A 14,070-nucleotide genomic window follows, 5' to 3' on the forward strand; every position below is an offset into this window, starting at 1 on the left:
GCAACTTTCTCTTGATTTTATATTTGTAATTTCTTCCCCTTTCTCATATGAGCCTCAGGAATCTGGAAATACTTGTCCTTTATCTAAAAGACTTTAACTTCCCTCTATATAGATGTGGTATCAAAAGCTTCAAAAGTATCACCAGTTTTGTTTTTATAAATCAATATTTATTATCTGTGTATTTAAATTGTCTATTTCAGGGGGTTTTTTTGGTAGCCATATTAAAAAACATCAATGGTTGATATTTCTATTTCTACTAAAGGTTTGCAATGTGATTTCTAAGTCATCTAAGTCATGGAACTAATGAAATAGCTTGTACACCAAAGCCTAGCATTAAGCCAAAGTCTACCAAGTAGGAGATAGTCATACTGTTTTCTCACTCTAGAGATGCTTATCTTACCAATGCATTTATTCATTAATTCAACAAACATTTATAGCATGCTTATTATGTGCTAAACATTGTTTGTAAGTTCTGGGCCTATAACAATGAACAAGAACAGACATGATCTCTGCCCACATGCAGCTTAATACCTAGTGGGTGAGAAGATATCTACCAGACACAAAATAAGGATGACTTCAGCCATCAAAAATGTGTAGAGTTGTCAAATATGACCTTTAAGATAGTTTGAAGTTTTAGTCTGTACCCAGAAAATATTTAACTTGAGAGAGTCCCAATTTATATTCATTATTCAAAAGAATAAAAACAAACATCTTTTCTATCTTATTCCTCTGATTTTTATAAGCATTGAGGAACATTTTGAAAATGTCAGGGTTTCTAGTTGTGACACAGATCCTTAACATTTGCTCTCCTGTATTTTTTAAATAGGGATGCCTAAGAGGGGCAGAGGCTGTGGGAAATGACACACCTATATTTGCCTCTCAATCAAATCAGGTTTTCTGTGTGCTCTCTGAGGGTGCAAATTACATTTTGTGTCATAATTGCTGTCTTTCAAACTGGATGGATCTACTCATACGATCTAACGGAATGACAGAATCAAGAAGGATAGAGCCTCACTTTGACACTTACTGTACTACCTCAGGATATTAGCACAAGGCGATGCCAAAGACTGGGGGTGGGGTGGGGGGGAGCCAAAGAACACTTACTGGTAAGTTGTTGGGCTGACATTGATGCGCCGAGGGTGACTTCCTGATTCAAATTTGCTTGCCAGAGTGACGTTATTTCCAAACAGGCAGTATCGTGGCATTCTTACTCCAACAACTCCAGCCAGCACAGAGCCTGAGTGAATGCCTATCCTCATCTAAAAAAGAAAAGGAAAAAGAAAAGGATATATTTATGTTTTCACTTGGTATGCAATTATTTTCATGAGAGGTACTGCTGACTTTGGAAACCATTAAACTACTAGCTCTTCAAAGACAGTAACTGGGGGTCCTGGTCATTTTTGTGAGCCCAATATATGGACTATTATAGTACCAATGAACATGGATGCTGTGGCATAAATGCATAAATAGATAAATTATAGGGAAAAAAATTATGTTTAACTTTCTATATAAATTCAGTTATGTTGCAAGCTAAATCAGGTTTTATTTGTACCTAATATGCTCTAATAAATGGAAAATATATTATTCCTCCACCAGTTATTCTCACGTAAAATCCTCTTTTTCTTCATAACATTAAACACAATTATAAATTAAATATTCATCTGTGTATTTTGTTTAAATATTGGATTTTCCCACGCGAGAAGTATTTGTACCTATTTCCTTACTGCTGAATATTCAGCACTCAGTACTCTACCTGGAGCAAAGGAGGCAGTCAGTCAGTGATAAATACTGAATTGCCTAAATTTCCCAACATAGTATTAAAATGGAGTTATGGAGAATTCAACCTGTGAGTCAGTCAAGATTGAAAACCTTAAAGAGTAAATTAAATGCTCTATATTTTACATTCTGAGAATCTGGTAAATAGTCTGGTTCATGCCTTGAAGGAGCCCTCATTGTGCAGTTGATGTACACTTAAACGTGATTACAGTAATGAAGCTGTATCCACATGGTCTACACCAAAGTAACTAAAGCTAATGACCGAGTGAGAGATTAGTTCTAGGGGAATGTGGGTGCCTTTGGGACAGGAGAAGGAGATCTGACCTCTAGATGTCCACTAGGCAGGCAAAGTGTCACCCCTTTGCTACCATGTCTGCTATCGCCACTATAGTTGCTAAGGCAAAGAGCCACTTTGAGATTAATCTTTGTCACAAGAATGGAGATTTTTGCATGTATCAACCCATAGTAAGACAGGTTAAAACTATTGTGATCTAGCTAAAGCTCCTAATAATCTCTTCACTTGCTTTTAAAAAACTGATTCTAAAATTTATTTGGAAATTCAGTATGCTAGGAAGAGCCAAGATACACTTGAGGAAAAAGAAAAAAGTTGGAATATTTGTCCTATATGATTTCAAGCCTTAGTATAAACATAGCTAATTAGCACATGGTACTTAGACAGGGAAACAGACTAAAAGAGCAGATAGCCCAGAAAGACTTCTGTGCATCAATGGGTGATGATATGTGATAGAGTTGGCATTTCAGATTAGTGAGAAAAAGATGGTATTTCCATTAGGATGCTCCGGGTCAACTGTTTTCATGTGGGGAAAAAAAAATTCCAAATAGACTGAAGATCTTAAAGTAGAAGGCACAACTTTACAGCTTTAAAAATAATGGTTTTAATTGAGGTAAAGGTCAATCTTCAGGGCCAGTAAAACTCTTAAATATAGACACTTAAAAAAGTATAGGCTTTTATTAATCTCCCGGTTACACTTTCCACATAAGTGGTCCAGCTTATCAGGCAGCTCTGTTCCCCACTGTCAGTCAGGGACCAGGTCCTTATCATCGTGTTCCTCCTCATGCCTTGTCACATATCCCTTGTTAGAAAACACAGGGTTGGATCAAGGGCATCCTCAAGTTCCAACTTATGAGATGGCAAGACAGACACAGAAGTCCAAGGTAAGGATCACAAAGTCACCGAGGAATTCATTCCTCTCTGTAGACCCAGGTTTACATCTGGTCTCATTTCCCTTCTACCTAAAGACTTCCTTGAACGTGTGTGTGTGTGTGTGTGTGTGTGTGTGTGTGTGTGTGACTTAGGTACACTGGTGATAAACCCTTTGTTTTGTATGTCTGGAAAGTCCTTCCTTGACTTCATGTGTATATACCTTTCACTAGGTATGAAGTCCTAGTTTGATAGGTTTTGTTTCAGTGCTTTAGACAATGCTTCACTGTCTTCTCCTTTGCACCATTACCTTCTGCCCTCATGCTTATCTTAATTCCTCTGTGTCGGCTGTCTGTGTCTGACTTCTAGCTTCCTTGGTCTGCACGGACTCTCAGCTTCATCTCTTGTGAAGTTTGTTGGGTTCTTCCTGATCTGTCCTTCCCTGCACTACAACCCGAATGTCTCCCAAAGAGATGCTGGGGAACTCATATATTTCATTTTGTTCCTTGTCTCTCAGGCATCACTGCCTTCCATTGCCTAATGTCCATGGAACTGTTCTTTTTTGCATATTTTGTTCATATTTTTAATTGTTGAAGATGGGAGTGTAACTCCAGTTCATATTTTTTTCATATTGGCTGGCAGCAAAAATGAGATATACTGCTTTTTTTTTTTTTAACAAAGCAAACTATTTGAAAATTTTAAGCCTATTTCTGAGGAGAGATTGTCTACTTGGATTTAAAGACAAAAAATGTAATGAATGGTAATATTCCTTTTAAACAAGCATAAAGCAACTTTCTCTAAAATTAGTGAAGCATTTTGAAAAATATTATATTTATTTGGGTTTCTGTTTGCTTTCAGAAGGCCTATTTACATTAAATTACCTTGTGCAATACCAGAGTGCCTAAAAACACCAAGACCTTAAATACTAAGATTGTCAGGCTGGACCTGTGAACCTTTTTAAGTAGGAATAGAGACGTGAACATCAAATTGACATATTTTACAGCCTCTATAGCCTGTAACTTTAGTTTGAGAAGGAGCATCCATACACTACACCAACTATATAAAAGGCTTCTATGTTTCTGTCTCTGTCTCCTTTCAAAAGATCTGAGATGGTTTCCTTTTTTTAAACTAAATTTTCAGAATGAGAGTTATTATAACCTAAAATTGTTGAAGATAAAAACCCTCATATTCTTGAGAGGGTAGATGGAGAAATAGTCTTAAAAAAAACACAAAACTTATCTCTTAGGAGACTACCTGAAGGCATGCACAAGAATATTAAAAAAAAAAAAAACAAACCCATAAAAATAGCACAGAGTTGCTCTTACTGTCACTACTGCGCAATGGACCAGGACTCAGAAAATTATTTACTCTTGGATGTAAAGAGACACCATTGAGAACTTACAAGCTGAATCATCAGACTTCAGTTTTATTTTATTTTTTTTATATTCCTTTTGACAACTTACTGAGATTTCCCAGGAATTGTTGCCTATATGAGGAAGTCACTGATTGCCACATTCGGAATCTTCCAAGAGTATCTAGCAGTTAGACAAAATAGAGAGATACTTTTAAGTGTCCATGAGGAATTTAGATTCCTTTTGGCAAGATTTAAACTATTGAATTGGTTAACCAAGCAGTCATGTTTGCATCCATCTGTTCAGCATACCCTAGTTAAGAGGATTGTTTTGTACTAAAATCAGTGCCTGTCATCTAGGGCCATTTGTGTCACTCAGTGGACATTTGGCAATGCCTTGAGACATCTTTAAAATTTTTTTACAACTTGGATGGAGAGCTGCTATTGGCATCTATTCAGTAGAACTAGAGGTTCCCAGGACAACATCCCCACAAGGAAGAATTTTCCAGTCCAAAATAGCAATAATGCAGAGGTTGAGAAACCCCGCAGTAAACAGACCTCTGGCAACCTGTAAACACTTAGTAAAGCAACACACACACACACACACACACACACACACACACACAGAGTAAATGCTTTAATAAGATCAAGTCTTTGATGAATAACACTAGACTTCACTTTTTGGAGACAGTTCATGGAAAGAATGTGCTTGTCCTCGGGGTACATTGAAAACCACAGTAACTTTAGGATCTGTCTTGATGTTAGGACATCCATTACTCAATCTGCGCTATCTATATGAAATGCCTGAAATAATGCAAAACTCTGAGACACACCAAATCCCCAATAATCAAAGGATTCAGTTATTCCTGTAATACTCAACTGATTATTTATTTGCCAAGGCACATAAAAAACTGCCTTTTTAGATAACATTCCTCTTACAACTCTTAAAAATAGAAGCCTTATATGGTTTGGCCTCAGATAGCCAGAACTCCTCTGATTTAGTAAAGAAAGAATGTTAGGGTTGGGAGGGCAGCACAGATCCATTCATCCAGCTCTCTCATTTTACAAATAAACTGGAGTCAGGAGGAGCACAATGAAAAGAACAAATTAGTGTTAGGGCCAGCTCTAGACCACAGGTTAGCTGGCTCTGGGTTCAGTGCTTTATAAAAAAAAAAACCCACCCAAATTAAAATGATCCTCAGGCTGTTTCTATAAGGTCCATCGGACTAAAGAAGACAGTAAGAAAAAAATCAGATTTAATCTGGTTTGCCTACCCTTATAGACACAGAAAGGCTGGCACTTTCCAGTGGAAACTCAGGGGAAAAAATGTTCTACATTCATTAAGCCCAACATTAGAAGTTTTCCATACCTCTTCCATCTTATTGTTCATGCTACTCCACACCAAATCTTTCTGACTTGCATATTCATTACATCCCCAGTGCCTAGTATATCTATGCCTCTGAGCTTTTTCTTGTTTTTTATTGAGGTACAGTTTACAATGTGTCAATTTCCGGCGTACAGCACAATTCCTCCATCACACATGAACACACATATATTCATTTTCTTATTCTTTTTCACCATGAGCTACTACAAGGTATGGAATATATTTCCCTGTGCTGCATAGTATAAACTTGTTTATCTATTTTTCACATACGAGTCACCACTGAGTTTTTATTCATGTTAACTGCCTCACCTAAAATACTGTCCATACTCTCTTGCAGATGCTCAAGGTATAAAAGGAAACCAAAGATGTGTGTTCCCTGTCTTCTTGGAGTTTTCATTTGAAGTTGAAGATAAAATAGCTAATTGATTTTAGAATAAATGCTTAAAAATTAAAGTGTAAAGGAGAGCAGAATATAGGCAACGGGGGCGGAGGCGCTGAGCAAGTTGGGACATGAAGTCTCCCTTCAGAAAGTATCCTCTGAGCTCAGTGTTGAAGGCAGAATGATTTTGGCTACTTGGGGCACAGCTGTAGGTGGAGGAGTGGGACATAGAGTGACAATAACATGCAAAGATCCTAAAACCTGAAGTGCTTTGGTACATTTCAGCCCTGAAGGAAGGCAAGACCAGGTGGCTTTTGCTTAAAGAAAAAGGAGAGAGGCAGGCCATGAGGCTGAGGGAGTATGCCCGGCAGATCACACAGAAAAAGATTTTTCAATCTCAGTGCTTTTGACACTTGAAGTTGGGTAACTCCTTTCTGGGAGAAGCTGTATCGTGCATTGTGGGATGTTTAGCATCCCTGGCCTCTATTAAATGCCACTTGTAGATTCAAAGCAGAGATTATGTTTGGGTAGTTTTGTTGCATAACTCAAGAGGTACAGACTTTATATGTCATCCTGGTTCTGCTGTCTACCTAATAGTGGCAGGCATTCTCCAGCCAACAGCACTGTGGTTTTCTGTAGGCAATTCACTTTCTCCTACTCTCAGGCTTGCAAGCTTTGTGGGACTGACTCCACCTCCAGGTCCAGGAGGAGGCCCAAACTGGTAAGGGTATGTCAGTCCTCCAGTGGTAGCAATTAATTTAAAACTTCAAGTGATCAAATGTAGGCCAGTGAGAGAGAAAATCTCAGAAATGATGTGAGAGCTGCAAGAAAAGACTGTCTTTTCCCCAAGCTGGTGTGGTGCGTGTTTGTGAACAGTGTACAGTGTTCCAGTGAATACCTGGTACCATACTGGCACCATGATATGGAGGCTTGGAGCTGCAGGGAACCGCTTTATGGAGCCTGAGGATGAAGCCAATGCTGGGTAGGCAAACCACAGAGAATAAACGTGAAGCCAAGGTCATGGTAACATCAATTATGTGGCTGTCTCTAACCTCATGTGAAGCTAGCCCTCGCTCTTGGCTTTTCAGTTATGTGAGTCAATGCATGCCGTAATTGTTTATGTCATCATGTTTATTCTGTCACTTGCAAAAAAGGAATCTTCAGTATCTCTTTTCACTAGCTATGTGAATTTATTCAAGTCAACTAACCTCTCAAAAGCTATTTGTAAAATAATAATCATAATACCCTTTCAGAGGAGTTGATAGCAAAATCAAATGAAATAACCTACAGGCCCACAGTAGGCACCGAAAACCCTTAGCTCCCTTCTCACACCCCATGGTGGCGTGGCATTGCTTATGGCGTAAAGGACGATGTCACACACCCATTGATAATTCAGCACATAGATTTGCTAATTACAGAATGTTCAAATCAAGCTGAAACTGTGATTAGCATTATGAGCCAACAAGTTAATACACAAATACCAATTTCTTTTGAAATGTTCCTGTTTGAGCAAGGCAAAGAGCCCAAAGTAAAACAGAAAGCCTGTAGTCGTTAAATGCATACAGGAGTAAACAGTGAACTGGCTTTTTCTGCTAGAAGTCTTTTTGCTTTTAAGTATTGCCCTTAGATTTATGTGCTTAAGCTTTGAAGAGTGGCCAAGATGGTAGAGCAGGAAGGCCCTGAGCTCACCTGTTCCCATGGGCACTGCAAAACTACAACTATTTACAGAGCAGCTATTGATGAGAAAGACCAGAAGTCTAGCAGAAAAGATCTTGTGCAGCTAAAGTATAAAGAAGAAAACACAACAAGACAGGGAGGAAGGGTGGACACACAGTGCAGTCAAGGTGGATACCCCAAGAGAGCAGCCCACGAATGGGAGGGTCGTCACACCTGGCTACCTGGCTACAAGTCTCCCCAAAGTGACAAGCCTTCCTGAGACATTATGGTGACATGGAGAGATGAAAGGGACGATGGCAGTAAATAAAGGGGGCCCAGGGTTCCTGGTGGTCTTAGAGACCCCAGTAACTATAGCTTCTCAGGAGCCCTGGGTACAACTAACAGTGGGGTCTCAATCGGTGGATTTCTTAGTGGGCACTGGAGACACCTCCTCTATGGTGAGTTGTGAATTAACCTCTTCAATCGAGGCAACCATTCCTACAGCAGGGGAAACGGAGCAATCCCAGCACCAAGGACTCTTTACTGTGTGTGACTTTGGCACCAGTGGGGCCTGGCTCTGCTGAAACCTGAGGCCCCTCTGATGAGGAAGGCAGAATCACAAAACCGAACGGCCTTAGGTATCTTATCTGCCTCACAGGGGGAACTTGTGCCGTGATCCGCACTCCCTGTTGTAGCTCTTATACCTGATGAATCTGGAAATGTAACCTCACTTTTAAATGATATGAGATCTCAAATGCAGGACTAAGGAAATGCAGAGCCCTGTGCGTCAGAAGTGAATGCCAAAGCCTCCAAATGACTTTCAGGACTGTTTTCTTGGTCCCTCAAGGCCTCCAATCTAACTTTTTAGTAATCTTTCCATCCCTGATATATGTGTGTGTATATATATATGATATATACATATATATAGACACATATACACACACACATATATATATATATTTCAGGCTTATAATTTGTTACATACTTCACATCTCTGCAAAAGATCCATTAAAACTCTTTCAAACCTCCCCCCCAATAACTGACATGATCATGTCTGTTCCTTCCATTTAAAGGTGTCCCAGACAATGCCCCAGTTCAGCACGAAGCAGCCAGGGGACAATGACACCCGTTTCCCAGCTTCCACAGAACTGCAGGAAATGAGCTAAGAGTGGGGATTTGAAGGAGTAGGAGACAAACTACCTGCCCTGATGCTAAAGCTGTGTGCCGACTCTGACTGAGAAATCCTATCATTGGCTTTCTCTCCCTTACTCCTTTTGTGTTAAGAACCCTGAAACTCTTCCTTTACATTCTTTGCAGGAGGTAATGGGCCAACAATCTCAGAAGAATGGACAGACCCTCCAAAGTTCTTCCCCAACGCCAGGAAGATCTCGGGGTTAAAAGGAATGTAGGACCCTGTAAACCATCCTGATTGTTATCACCTTTTCTGTTCCATCCAGTTTTTCTATAAAACTTCAAGACCCCAACCCGAACCCCAAGATGGATTCAGTCTCTAAGGGACTGGCCTCCCCTTTGTCTGGCAAAACAATAAAGCTGCTCTTTACCAATTCTTCCAAAACTGCTTCCGAATCTCAATCTGTCTTTCAGGGTGCAGAGGCCAGTTTTGTGGCAACAGAACTGCCCCTACCCCCCAAAAAAGACCATGGTTCAATGGAATAGAACAGAGAGACCAGACATGAACCCACACTTATATATTCAAGAGTATACAAAGAGGGAAAGACAGTCTTTCAATAATTGGTGTTGAAAAACTGGGCAGCTACATGAAAAAGAATCAGACTGGAGTACCCTCCCACACCATGCAGAAAAATCAACTCAAAACAGATTAAAGACTGAAATTTAAAAACTGAAACCTTAAAACTTCTAGAAGAAGACAGGCAGTAAGCTCTTTAACATTAGTCTTAGTAATTTCCTTTTTGATATGTCTTCTCAGACAAGGCATAAATAAGCAAACTGTATCACATCAAACTGAAAAATATTTGCACTGTGAAGGAAACTATCAACAAAAGGAAAAGGCCACCTACTCAATGGGTGAAGCTATTTGCTATATTCAGTGAGGTTAATATCCAAAATTTACAAAGAACTCATAAAACTCAACATTAAAACAACAACAACCACCTAATTAAAAAATGGGCCGAGGATCTGGATAGACATTGATCAAGAAAGATATACAGATTGCCAAGAGACACACAGAAAAGACGCTAATCACCAGATAAGTTCAAATTAAAACCACAGTGATGTATCACATCATACTTGTCAGAATAGTTTTTATCAAAAAGACAACAAATAATAATTATTGGCACAAATGTGGAGAAAAGTGAACTCTCATGCACTGTTTTTGGGAATGTATATTGGGACAGCTACTATAGAAAACAGTATGAAGATTTCACAAAAAATTAAAAACAGAACTACCATATGAAATTCCAGAAATTCAGAAATTCCACTCCTAGGTATTTATCTAGAGAACATGAAAACACTAATTAGAAAAAAAAATACGTATCCCATATGTTAATTGCAACATTATTTACAATAGCCAAAATATGGAAGCAACCTAAGGGTCCATCACCAGATGAATGGATAAAGATGTGGGACAGATATGCAATGGAGTATTACTTAGCCATAAAAAATGAAGTCTTGCCATTTGTAACAACATGGATGGACCTAGAGGGTATTATGCTAAGTGAAATAAATCCAACAGAGAAAGACAAATACTGTATGGCTTCATTTATATGTGAAATCTAAAAATCAAAATACATGAACAAACAAAACAGAAACAGAGTTACAGATTCAGAGAGGAGGACAAATAAGAACTAGGGGTATATTGCACCACATGATCAATATAATTAACACTGCTGTATGTTATGTGCAAAAGTTGTTGAGAGATTAAATCCTAAGTGCTCTCATCACAGGGAGAAAACTTTTTTTCTATTTTAAAAAATTTTGTATATATATATATGAGATGTTCACCAAACGAAGAGGAACTTTTTCATCTTAGAATGTTGGTTATTAGAGTAGCCTTAGCAACGACGTGGCAGCTTGTGTGAAGAGCATTTTAGGCTTACAGATGCTGAGAGGGGTCATGCGCTTTGGAATCCGACCCACCACTGCTGTATCATCCTGGGCAAATAAATTACTTCTCTAAAACTCATTATCTATAATATAGCGATAATAACGATGTGTACCAGCTTAGGCTGGTACGTAATAGGCATTTATTCATATCTAATATAAAACATTATGATTATTAACTTTAACTGGAAAAAATAGCAGTCAATTTTATTTATTTTCTTGTAGCATAAAGACCAGGCAATTTTCTAGTTCACACACCCCATTCCACAGATGTGGAAACTGAGAAACCAAGGGTAAATGGCCTGAGAAAGGACACAACCAATGAGGATTAAAGCCTAAATGGAAATATTCTTATGGCTTCTACTGAATTCATCTTTTTATCATAACATTTTGTCAATTTTCTTTTTTAATCCCCTTTTTCTCATTGTTGAAGGTGAAAAATGCATAATGATAACTTATGTTTACACAAAGCTCCCTAAAATCTGTTTAAACGGGTAATTATATAGCATTAGTCAAATGACCAGAATTTAGAGAAAGTATTTTTGGAAAAGTTTTTTGAAAGATTTTGAAAAATAACAGAAAGCTAAAATTTGAAGACACACAATATCAGATGTAAAACCAAACTGTCTTAACCCACCTGAAGACAAGTGACTACTAGATGCAATACGGTGTCCTAGATAGGCTACTGGAATAAAAAAAGTAAATTGTGGGAAAATTGAGGAAGTCTGAATAAAATGTAGACTTTAATTAATAATAATATATCCGTATTAGTTCATTAATTATACCAATAGTACCATACTATTGTTTGGGGAAAACCGAACAAGGGATATTCAAGGACTCTCTGCACTATCTCCTCAATGATTCTGAAAATATAAGACTATTATAAAATAAAAAGTTACTTAAAAAAATGTAAATCCCATTCTTCCACCAATAAAAAGACAAATTCCCAAATGCTTCTTTATCTGAAATGTTTATTTTAAAATTCAGGCAGTAACAACAAAATTAAGGTATGTGGATATGCAATAAAAGAACTGAATGAGATAATGTAAAAAAATAATAATTTACAAATCTTAGAAAGAAACAAACCAATCCACCAACCAACCAAAAGGCATTAACAACCCTCAGTTCTTTGATATATACCCTAATCCTGTTCTAGGCCACTCTTGTCACCTACATTTATTCCATTTGGGCATTAGATGGCGCTCATGTTTGTTTTACTGAGCAGACTGGCTCATTTTTCTGCAATAGATCTTTCAACTGGAGATGTGTCTGGAAGATCTGGCCCAACATTAATTTTAGGGGTTAACTGTAAAAACAAAGTTAACTCCATAATAAGGTTTAAATAAACCTTGGGTTGAGTGAAAGATCTGAACAATGAGCAAAACTGAAAATTAAGAGATCATTAAGCAAGATTCGTAAATCCCAAGGAGTCCAATGGTAAACTTGAAAGTATCCACAGACCCCCTGAAATTGTGCATTCCATCCATGGTAGTTACCATCTTTTAAAGGAGTCCATGGATTCCCCAATAGTAGAGGACCATTATTTTTATCCTTTTCAGTTTCAAATGATCTCTATATCTTTAACACCTACCCCTAAATTTTGCATTTAGTACACAATATTTAAAATTTTGTTGAATAAATAAGTAAATTGATCAGAAGGATAAAGGAAAGGAAATTCTATGCTGGGCACAAATGTCACCTTTTCCTTCCTCTAAATATTTGCAGGAATAAATTTTAACTCTCAAGTCATTCATTCATTCATTTTTGTATCCCTCATCAATACTTGCAAACTAAGGTTGAAAATCACCTTTTAAAAAGGGACCTTGAAATAATGTTTCATATCCAATCTTACCTCTACTTGTCACATTACCAGTAATTGATACAGTAATGTCACCCAGAACTTATAAAATCGTATCTTTAGATCCTCCCAAAATCTGGCTAAAAATTAGAAAAATCTAGTTAATAGCTTCAGAAAGAAAATAAAAAGCTTAGCAATGGAGGCTGCAATCACTCAAAGCTCAGAACTGTTCTTTTGCTGCTGCTTTAGCCCTGCTGTCACTTTTATGTTGATGGCCTCCTCCAGCATAAAACAAAGAATAATGGTTTCCTCACTAATCAGTGAGTCCATGGACTAGAATAAGTCATCTGATTTTACTAGGGCTCTGCTTTTAACCTGGACTTTTGTTTGTTTACTTTTTGGGGGCAGGGGTAGGTAATACGTTTACTTATTATTTATTTTTCAGAGGAGGTGTGCTGGGGATTGAACCCCGGACCTTGTGCATGCTAGGCATGTGCTCTACCACTAGAGCTATGCCCTCCCCCTTTAACCTGGACTTTGAGAAAGAAGTTCTAAAGTTTAAAACGAAAAGCACTGTATTGCTTATCTGTAATTAGTATGCCACGGATCTCATCCAAGCAAATGTAAGAAAAAGGAGTAGTAAACTTTCTTCTTCAAAAAGTGAACTTGATAAATAAAGAAAACTACACAAAATCATCATCAAAGACGAATTCAGGGGGTGGGGGAGGGTACAGCTCAAGTGCTAGAGCGCATGCTTAGCACGCACAAGGCCCTGGGTTCAATCCCCAGTACCGCCTCTAAAATTAAATAAATAAGTAAATCAACTTGCCTCCCCCACCCAAAAAATGACTAACTCTGTGTATGTTGAGTGTGTGTGATGCACACAATACCAGCTTTAAGGAATCTGTTCACACATGAACTCCTCCTAGTTAAATGTGTACTATTTGTTTTCTTTTGACCCCATTCCCCCGACATATGAAATTCAGAGAAATCTGTCATTTAACCAAACCAATCTCTTTATTAAAAATGAATTTCTGATTATTACTTTGTTTATTAACATATTTACAAGACTATTAAAAGATACAGTTATTTTTATGTGTTTCATTATGGTTTCAAGTCACCTGCAGATTCCTAAACACACAAGCCGCCTTTCCCTCCCTGGGCCTTTAATGTTGCTGTTTATCTGCTTAGACTCACTTCTACCACTTCTCTGGGATAATTTTCAAGTGGACAGAAAAATGATTCAGTTATATACGTATCTTTTTTCAGATTTTTCCCATTATAGGTTATTACAATATATTGGATATAATTCCCTGTGCTATATAGTAAATTCTTGCTGCTCATCTATTTGATGTATAGTGGTTTGTATCTGTTAATCCTGTAATGGAGGAGAACAAATCTGACTCTATTTTGGTCTGTTCCTTTAGTTTTGACCACTGAGCCCTGTTTTCCAGGCTCAGGCTTGCTCACTCAGCACCTTTTG

General features: G+C 37.9%; 1 protein-coding gene across 1 annotated transcript in view; it reads right to left on the minus strand.

Moving 5' to 3' along the window:
• Positions 1-14,070, minus strand: part of GUCY1A2 (guanylate cyclase 1 soluble subunit alpha 2) — a 257,916-nt gene that overhangs the window by 33,863 nt on the left and 209,983 nt on the right. Inside the window, exon 7 of the mRNA XM_064482001.1 lies at positions 1,105-1,259. Within this exon, the coding sequence (XP_064338071.1) occupies positions 1,105-1,259 (155 nt within the window). The remainder of the gene's footprint in view (positions 1-1,104; positions 1,260-14,070) is intronic.

The sequence above is a fragment of the Camelus dromedarius genome, chromosome 34, assembly GCF_036321535.1.
Source record: "Camelus dromedarius isolate mCamDro1 chromosome 34, mCamDro1.pat, whole genome shotgun sequence".
NCBI classification, from domain to species: domain Eukaryota; kingdom Metazoa; phylum Chordata; class Mammalia; order Artiodactyla; family Camelidae; genus Camelus; species Camelus dromedarius.